Source organism: Phyllostomus discolor, chromosome 6 (genome assembly GCF_004126475.2).
Source record: "Phyllostomus discolor isolate MPI-MPIP mPhyDis1 chromosome 6, mPhyDis1.pri.v3, whole genome shotgun sequence".
NCBI lineage: Eukaryota > Metazoa > Chordata > Mammalia > Chiroptera > Phyllostomidae > Phyllostomus > Phyllostomus discolor.
In genome coordinates this window covers 121,004,291-121,014,093 of record NC_040908.2, presented here as the reverse complement: position 1 = coordinate 121,014,093, position 9,803 = coordinate 121,004,291, and the positions used below count along the sequence as shown (strand labels likewise).

The 9,803-nt window shown below is 57.3% G+C and overlaps 1 protein-coding gene across 5 annotated transcripts in view; it reads right to left on the bottom strand.

Annotated features, from left to right (window-relative positions):
• Positions 1-2,658: 2,658 nt before the first annotated feature.
• The window catches only part of FAM168A (family with sequence similarity 168 member A), a 174,525-nt gene continuing 167,380 nt past the window's right edge, over positions 2,659-9,803 (bottom strand). For all 5 annotated transcript variants that reach the window (XM_028515969.2, XM_028515967.2, XM_028515968.2 and 2 more), the window contains 2 exons: positions 8,832-8,962; positions 2,659-8,160 (listed from right to left, as the gene is read on the bottom strand). In XM_028515969.2, the coding sequence (XP_028371770.1) occupies positions 8,850-8,962 (113 nt within the window). In that variant the 3' untranslated portion in view covers positions 2,659-8,160; positions 8,832-8,849. The remainder of the gene's footprint in view (positions 8,161-8,831; positions 8,963-9,803) is intronic.

Below are 9,803 nucleotides of genomic sequence, written 5' to 3'. Positions count from 1 at the left end.
CGGTGAGCTCGTTCTTGAGTGGGGGGGGGGGGGGGGGGCTGCGGAGTGGGAGCTCTTGCAGACATCCAGGCCGGAGGGGGTGGAGGCTGGGCTGCAGTGTTGTGACGGAAATGCATGGATCCTCCAATAGCTTCCAAGGACACGACTACAGGGGCCTGGTAATAGAATGCAGGTCAAGGGGTCAGGGACAGCTGGGTGGGTGAAGAGCAGTCCTGGGGCACCCAGGACACAGCCCCACTGGATGTGCTGAGGCGTCTGGACATGGAGGCCTGGCCCTCTCGAGAGACGGGTCTCTGGAGGCGCTCACGTGGGCACTCGCCTGCACCGGCCCGGGCAGGGACGCGTTCCAGGGCGAGGGCTCAGGGCAGACTACTGGGCCGCTCCAGGCAGGCAGGCCGGGGTGCAGTATCCTGGAAGCCCGGGAAGGAGAACCTGGGAAGCAGGGGGCCGGGTCACAAGGTCAGGAGGTGCCGCTACTGCTGCTGTGGTGCCAGGAAGATCAGGGCAGCCCCTCTTTGGGAGACGTGGGCGGGGCCGGCCTCCTCTCCAGGGAGTGGTGAGGACAGGCCATAGTGGGTGGGGCCGTGGACTCCAGGGACAGGGGACTTGCAGTTCAGCCTGGGTTCTTTTGGTATTTGGTAAGTTTTTTCTTTTTAATACGGAAGAGAGGGGCACATTTAAAAACTAACAGGAAGGAGGCCCAAGGAGAGGCAGATGCACCACAAGTGACCTTGATGGAACCTGGGGAGGTGTGGAGGGGACGCCTGTGGGATGACCGGCCCCTGCGGCAGCTGCTGGGCCCGCGGGAGGCCCTTCTCCCGAAGGGGTAGGCACACGTGCCTTGAGACTGCGAGTTCCCCACCTCCCCTCTCTACACCACGGACTTCTCTCTGGGGCGCTCAGGTGGGGAGGGGAGGGACAGCCCCTCTCAGGACCCAGGAGACAGAGCTGCACCTGCTCCAGGAGAGGGGGAAGGAGCAGAGAGGGGCTGGACGTCAGGGTTTCTCTGGAGCACCGAAGGCCGTCTGTTCGGGGGGCCAGCGAGCGCCACCGGGGCACCCGAGGCAGTGCTCCAGGGCTGCCAGGGTGCCCTGTGTCCTTACTTGCCAGCTGCTCAGCTGCACCTGAGTTTGGTGCTCAGTGTCTTCCAGCCAACCCCCTCCAACTCACCCAGGACCGAGGTGGCACACGGGGGTGAGGACAGCGCCCCCCAGGGCCCTCACCTGGGGCAAGGCGGGTACAGGTACTAGCGAGGGTGGAGGCTGGGAATGGCTTCCCAGGCCAGGTAACAGACGCCCCACCTTGGTGCTGGGTCCCAAGTAGTAAGCACTGCTCCCTTCCCGATCCCCCCTTTTCTCTGAGCTAGAAGGTAAGAATGGTAGGGCTCTGGCCTGTTTCTTCACCTGTCCCTTGGGGGTGTTGAGGCCAGATCCCAAGAGTGGGATTAGAAACTGAGGGATCAAGGTAGGGGTGTTTCGTCTGATGTCCTGGCCTTCAGGACCCCACCCTCACCTGGAAGCCTTCCTGGCTCGTCCCCTCTTACATCCTGGCAGCCTTGGGCTGACCGCCCCGCACTCCACCCACACCCGCTCCCCTCCAGGGGAGCCTCCCTGCCTGCTCCTGGCCCTCAGCCCTCCACTGTGGCCTGGAGCCGAGGTCCTGGTGAAAACCCCTCCCTGCCCTGGAGCAGGGCTGCGACCCACACAGGCACGGCCTGTGGGCAGAGCTGCCCTCCCCCCACCTGACTGAGCTTTCTGCCAGGGGGAGGGAGAAGAGCCTCCTGTCAGGTGAGGACAGGAGGGGGGGCCTGGGAGGGCGCTATGGAGGCACAGAGGGTGGTTCGGGGGGAGGGCTGCTGGACTCAGGAGTCCGGGTTCTGGTCGCGGCTTGAGCGTGCGCCAGGTGCCTTAGTCTCTTCGGGCCTGTTTTCTCTCCATTCGAGGAGACTGAGTTCTTGGAGGCTGGGCAGGCACAGACTGGGGGGCCAGGCCCTGGAAGGAAAGGGTGGCCACGATGACCAGGGAGAGCAGCCCCGCCCGGGACCAGGACAGTGGCTCTGCCCAAAGGGGAGCCACCAGTGAGATGCTGAGGACGAACACTGCCGACACCCGGTGGACATCTGGACGGACACCACCTGACTTCCCCGTGGCCCGCCCGACGAGTCCACCTGCTGCGAGCCCAGGCACCACCGCCTGGGGGGGTGGGGGGAGAAGACGTGCAGCTTGGTGCCTGGGCTGCGGGGCCAGACCAGGCATGCATTGCAACTCTCCCCGCACCAGCTCTGCAACCTGGGTCAAGGTACTCACCTTCCTCAGCTGTCCCTGTTGAGGACAGGCCTCACAACGGGGCACACTTCCATGGCGTTGTGCGACCGAGCGTTACCACGCACACAGTGCCGCACCAGCCACGTGTGGTGGGCGCTCCGGGCTCCGTGTGCTCCTGTGTCATACCCCTTAGTCCGGGTGCTGCCAGCACTCCCCAGGCCCCTCACCCGAGGCCCAGGGCAGCCCGCTGGGCCTGTAGGGAGATGCAGCACAGGCGGTGCCTGAGCGGTGAAAACAAGTTCAGAGCCAACTTGGGGAGCGGCCCAGGGGACTCACTGCTCAGGGGGTGGTCTGTGTCCCCTGCCCCAAGAACCACCAGTCTGGTCACCCAGACTTTTTTTTGGAAACTTTTTTTTAATAGTTATTGAATGTTCTACAGCTTACAGTAAATATCATAGTTACAAATTCTTGGCTTCAATCTTTCAGAGTGATCACTATCTGATCTTCAAAACAAAATGAAACAAAACCCAAAGGAATCCAAAACAACAAAACAAAACCAAATTTACACTTCATATACACAAGCGAGGCCATGGGGCTTCCCGATATTTGCACTCCAGGCTGTGTTTTGAAAACACCTACAAGTTCTTTGATCAAACTACTTGGAAGACACTGGTCAAAGGTTTATTATTATTTTAAATGTTTTTGCTTTTAAAATGCAAATTCCAATAAAGTTTAAAAATTAGATTCCAACCTGTAGATTAAAATGAATTAAAAAATACAAACTCATATACAACACTCTCTCACAGGATGTCACATGCCATGAGTCGGGTTTCCGTCGTGTGATGTGGAACGGGTGCAGATGCCTTTTAGTCAGGAGACGGGACAGGCCTTTGGGCCTTTGAAGGTCGTTACGGACAACTCCGACTTGCTAAGAGGCCTGGACTTGCCTCCCCTCGGTGAGGAGAAGCCCGAGTGCCCCCCAGACCCGGGGCCTGGCTGGCTGACCCGGGCTGGCGGTCTGGGTGGTCCCACTCCGCCGGTTCTTGGGCTTGAGGAGGACGGCTGGAGCCTGGAGATGCTGGTCTTGCTGGGGTCAGGCTCAAAGACAGCTTCGTCCAGGTCACTCCCACGGGCTGGTATTGTACTCATCTGCAAAGCTGTTCTATCTGTTCTCTTCTGGAAGGAAAGCAGCCCTCCACCAGGAGCTGGAATGGGGACAGGGTCTCCCTGCCACAGCAAGAAGCCTGGGCACTAGGGAAGCGGCCACAGGGAAGAGGAAGCTCTGGCTTCCTGTCAGGCTTTGTGACAACCAGTCCAATTCCTGTGCTGCTCACTCGACCACGGGGCTGAACTCAACAGCATGTGCGACAGAGAGGAGCCGCTGAAACTGAGTGTGTGGGACCAAGTTGGGCTCAGGCGAGGTTGGCAATGGAATGTCGAAGCTGGCCTGGCAGGAACTTGAAAGGCTGGGTCCTGGGACCATGGAACACCTGATCTCAGAAATGCGTTCTCTGGGAGAGGGGACGGAGACAGGTAAAGGGCAAATCCTCCAGCCAGCCTGACACGCCCCACAGGAGCCTGAGCTCCTCGAGGCCCCGGTGTGGGTTCTGATGTCAGCCTGGCTGGGGGTGCTCTACCGTGACCCTGCTTTTGGAGGTGGGTCGGGCCTGCAGCTGGCTTCCCACCTGCCCACTCCACTGCCTGACTAACCCCTCTCCGTGTCTCCAAGCTTGGCAAGCAGCTGGGCACCGCACGCCCTGCAGTGACTCGGTGGAGTGCAGAATGGAAAAGCAGAGCTCCCGTGTACTGTCAACTGCAACCGAGGAGCGATGCCATGGCGACCTCCAAATGATCCTTCTATTCAGAGTGCTGTGACCAAGACTGACGCACGCCTCCCAGGCCCCCCCTCTCTGGCCACAGAGCAGAGTTGAGGAATCTGATTGCGGGGCTCCTGGCCTGGCTAAGCCAGTGCCTCGCTGAGACGGGCTGAGCCCACCTGCACAATGACCCACAGTCCCGTGACCAAGAGGCCTGCCCGACTTCACGCCCCACAATTCATTTCTCAAGGCCACTCAGAACAAAGCAAGCCCCTCCGAAGAAGCACCCCCACACGCCTGGGAGATCTCAGAAACTTAGAACAGTTTGGGTGGCCAGAGGTAAGAGATGGGTGAGGTGCAAGGACTGGGCACTGCGTCTAGGGCCTGGCCGTCACCTGCGGGGCAGACAGCAGCCCCCCCCCCCACCCCCCGCCACCAAGACCCAGCAGGTGCTAGCAGAAGGCCGAGGGTCCGCAGAGTTCAAATGTTGGCTCTTTCTCTTATGAGTTCTGTGACCTTTGGCAAGTCTCTTAAGCCTCTGGGACTTAGTTTTTTCCATCTATAAAATGGGTATTTTGGCAATCAATGTCGAAGTACTTTGTACATGAAAAACCACTTGGAATAGGTATGTGTCCTGTTCAATATTTAGGGATGAGAATAGGATTTCACTTTAGGGTCATTGCAGGGGGTTGGGGGTGGGGGAGAGAGAGAGAGGGGCAGCAAAGCAACTGCTCTGTCTCATGGGGAAGAAATTTTAAACATTTTTAAATGTGGCAGACTGCTTCAGGCTTTGGGTTCCAGGCTCTCACCACCTGGGGGCACCACAGCTTTCTAGGCCCCAGACTGAGAGGCAGTCAAACCGAAGAGGGGGGAAGTGAAGAGGGTTGGCTGTGGGACCACCTGCACACCTCTAACACTGGCCGCCAGGCTGCGGTACTGGGGAGAGGCGGTGGCGGGCGGCAAGCGGGCCCAGCGCTGCAGCCCACTGTCAGGTGGGCACACCCCCGTCCTCCAGCTTGCTGGCCTTCCTACAATGACAGGGCCCTTCTAGCTCTGACCTTCTGTCCAGCCTGACTGGTGGGTCACCCAGTGTCTTTGGATGACACCCACGGTACCTCCTGGCAGACACCTGTGGGACTACCAGGTGTGCCCATCCCAGCGAAGCACAGCGCTGCCCCGGCTCGCGGCCCAGGCCCTCTGCAAGGACTCCCCACACCTGGCCAGGCTCGTGGCTCTCCATCGGCGCCAGAGGGTGAGGCCAGCTGAGCTGGGGCTCCGACACTCACACAGAAAAAGGGGCGCTGGGCTTGGGCTCTTCCAGACCACAGCCTTGTTTACGCCCTGGGGCCTGTCTCTGATTCTGAATCACAGACTAGGACCGAGAGGGGGTGAAGATTGTGGATGTTTCCGTCTGCGAGGCTGTGTGTGGTGGAGTCGGACGGGGAGGAAAAGACAGCAGACAGACTGGGATTCAAGTGGCTCTGCCACTTCGGAGCAAGTCACTCTGAGTTTCCTCACGAGCCAAACGGGGGGAATCCTCTCATCCACAGCGTTATAGCAGGGGGTGGGTGTGAAGTTGCTTTGTGAACTGCAAGGTACTAGGCATTAGTTGTTGCTTACTGGTGTGGAAAGAACAAAAATAGCACGGTCACTCCTAAGTCTCCTCTTTCTCCCCCGTGGCCCCACTCCAGCCCATCAGAGGCAGCAGGGACAGGGGGAGGCTGTCGGGACACCAGCAGCTGCTCCCTTGGGGCAGTTCCCTTTCCTTCCAGACCCAGTTTCCTCGTCTGACCCTGTCCCTCTGTCTCGGGGCCAGTACATTAAAGGCCGTGAAGTGCTCTGAAATCTATGAAGCACCTGACGAATGCAGACGTTTCCTCTTATTATTGTTATCATTATTTTGGCATTTTCCAAACATGACATAATATAACCACCCTTCATCCACCCTTACAAAACCAGAGAGTAGGAGGAGGTATTTGCAAAAAAATGGATTAACACTGGAAAACTTTGTTTTAAAATAAAACTTCAACAGACCATTTAGAATAGCTGGGCTTCTCCTTACTGGTCCTACAGGCCCCTGGACGGCCAAGAAGGTGGCCCCCAACTCCTGGCTCTGGGTGGAGGATGCTGGTGGGCTCTGCCCACCTGGAATGGCCAGACAACCTCTGAGGTCCTTCTGGCTCAAGAGTTCCTGAATTTTTCCTCCTTTAGGGAGTAAAGGAGTAGGGGTAGGGATATGTCCAAGTTTGCATGAATTTAAATGGAAAAAGTTATTTAAAAGTCCCAAATGTTATCAATGATCGTATTTTGTACAGCAAAATGCCCACAGCCCCACTAGGGGGCTGCTGGCCCAGCCAAGTGCTGGGTACAGGGGGTCAGTCCTGGACGAGCCAGCCTCCTGCTGAGACTAGGGGGGCCTCCTGTCCAAGGAACCCCTCTTCTCCCAGGAGGTCCCGTGTCTCCTGGGCCTCACCCTCATCTTCCACTGAAGATGAGGAGCCACTGTCCTTAAACGCATTCTTTCAGCCAGCCCACCTGCCCGTGCCCCTAGGGCTGGAGTCAGGTATGGGGCAAACATTCCAAATGTCTTCACAGAATTTCCAAATGCTATTTCTTCTTTTGCAATTTCTGTTCCTGCCATCTGTCCCAATGTAACCTCTGCCCAGTTTTTAACCCCTGCCTGTGGAGTCTGGAGAAAAAGAACAAAGACCCAGACAGATGCTGTTCCAGAGCTCACCAGATGTGGGCCCTGCTGACTTAATTTTTACAAAACCAAGCCAACCCATCCCTAGGTAAATTTTTGTGGGCAACACGCCCCTAGGTAGGAAGGCTGCATTTAATGCTAATTTACTACAAGCTCTAGGGAAGTCCTTTCCTCTTCTCGTGGCCTCAGCATCCTCATCTGTCGAATAGGGGAATGGATGAGATGATTGCTAAGGTCCCTTCTGTCCCATGAGTCTATGAAATGTTTATTGCTATTGCTTTCCTTCACTGTACTGACCTTCAAAGCCACCAGCACCCATCTGGAATGTGGTTCCTTCACTTTGGCCGTGAGTGGCAAAGGTAACCAAGAGCCTGGCCTGCCTGCCGGCCCCACAGACAGATGGGTGAGTCCTGGCACTGGGAAGGGCGGCAGGAAGGGCAAGAAACACCACAGGTTCCCACTCTAATCAGGAGGTGGGTCCTCATCAGAGTGGGTCCATGAGGGCTCAGAGGCCAAGGTCTGGATTACAGAGGGTACCTGGCCTTCCAAGGCTCTGAGAGGCTGGGATCCCCCCACCCTGCAGCTGCTTAGCAGGTCTGAGGTCCAAACTACCTTCGGGGGAAGTGCCGGGTCAGTGCGCATTGCTGTGCAAATGAGAGGGTGGCGCGGGGCAGTCTGGCCTGAGACCTCACAAACCAAAGCCGGCAGGTAAGCACCTCTCTCCCCTCTTCCCTCCCATATTGCTCCCCCCGCCCCAAGTTCTCCCAGTGAAAGAACAGGAGCTGCTTTATTAAGCTGCTATAAACACTCCTAACTAATCAGGTGGTTTCGTTCTTGGTCTGTTCCAATGGTTCTCAGAACACATTTCATTTGAGTCAGGACATGGTGCTGTCCTAGACTAATCTTGCTTGAGAAAAATCAAAAAGGAAACAATCCCCCAAAGATGTAGCTTGCTCAACGGCTCTGAGTGCCCACCCTGGACTGGAGGGCTACATCTGTCACACTCTCTGAAGGGAACACAGCGCCTTCCCCGGAACCACCGCAAGAAACCCTCCTCTCTATTTGCCACTAGACTGGGGTCCCGGGGGTGGGTGCTGGGGGAGGGAAGAAGAGCAGAGAGGAAGTGCCTGGTCAGGTGGGAGAAGGGATGGAGCCGGAAGGGCAGAGGCTAAGAGGGGGAACGTAGGGAGAGGCGGGAGATTTAAAAAAGCAGCTTTTACAAAAATCAAAAATAAAAACCAAAACCGTTAAAGATGCATAAAGTGACCCTTGCACTTCCGTTGTCTCTTCTTGCAAATAGAGGTGCGGCTGCTAGGGAACTGCTCCAGCACCTGTGTAAGACTTGAGTAGTTGCATACAATGTGTGACTCCAGATCTGGGGGAGGAAGGAGAAAGCCATCAGTGACGGAGACATTCCCAAGGCCACTTCAGGAAGCCACTGGCTGCCCTCCCCTCACCTCGGGAGCCCTCTGCGCCTTCCCAGGAGCAGCACGCTGTGCAGGGTGCGGAAGGCAGGGGATCTCAAAGCGACACCCTGGCGCCCTGTGGTTCCCTGGCCCTGCCTAGGGAGCCGCCGAGGGCAGACGGGGAATGGGAGGTGGGTGCTGGCCTGAGGTCTCCACGTGGCCCCAGCCACAGGCAACATTTGGCCGAGGTAAGATTTCGGGTGGAGAATGGTACCCACAGTTAAAGCAAGTGTGAAGGCTGTACAGTAGAAAGTATCGAATTTAGTACTAGGGGACTGGAGTTCAAGTCCCAGCCTCATTTTTACTGGTTAGGTGATGCTGAACTATGTATTTATCTGTACGACAGAGCTGATGATCCTTCTTTCAGAGCTACTGTAAGCATGATGAGATGCCACGTAAAGTGCCTAGAATACATGCAAAGTGACAGCTATTAAGAGTCATATTACTGAACTGAAGCAGGAAAGCAGTTGGTAACTGTCCCCTGCCCTGCTGACACCTGTGCTTCAGATCAAGCCAGGGACAGTGAAGCAGGTCCAGTGTCCGGTCACCCTCCTGCCCTCCCGCCCCAGGCCCCACTCACTCGGATGGGCTGCAGGCTTTACCAGTGCGGCGGCACGTAGCTGTATGCCGGGGTCCCCTGAGCCCTGTATGTTGGCATGGAGACAGGGTGTGCCCCGATCGCGGTGTGCTGGGGGGCAGTCAGCAGGGTCCCTGAGCATCAGAGAGGAAAGAGCAAGCTGAAGAGGCTGTCCTAGGGCACTAGGATGAGGAGGAGGAAGCCACAGTCTCTCCCCCGCCCCCTGCTGCTCCCTCTGGGGGCACCCCCCACCCCCCACCCCCCCGCCACCCCTGTCACCACCCAGCCAGCTCCTGAATTGCCGCCCACTCTCCCCTCCCCGCCCTCGCCAGGGTCTGTCTCCTCAGAGAAAGCTTTTCTGACGCTCCAGGACGGAGCCCACCGCTCTTGCCCAGTGGCCTCCTCTCACTCTTCTTTGCGTGCTCCCCTCAGGGCGGAAATGTCGTATTGAGGGGAGTTAGGTGGTTTACGGGCCGTGTTTCCTACTGACCTTGCCGTCCCTAAGGGTGGGGCTCTGGTCTGACCTACTGGCAGCTGGTCCCCAGGACCTGAACAAAAAGGCTGGTCCCAAGAGAGACTCAATAGCTCCCTGACCTGATCTGGGAAATGAGAGGCCCCAACAATCCCTCACATTAGGGTCGGGATAAAATCCCCAACGCCTACCTCCTGCCCGCTCGACCCCTCAAAAGGTGACCCAGCAGATCCTTTAGAAGTTGAGGCTCTTAAAGATCATCGCCGGCCCCTGGTCTTCTCACGCTCTTTGGAACATGAGACCGCCAGGACTTGCCTACGCCTGCTCTTCCTCTGGTGTGCCGCCCACCCCCACCCTCCGGAGGCTCCTGAGGGGCAGGACTCTGCTCTAATTTCTGGAATAAGCCAGAAATGGAGAAGGGTCCTTCTGGATTCCTGCTTCTTCCCCTCCTTACGATTAATTACTGGACAGGTCCTTAAGCTCCTGCCTGCTAGCTAAGTAGC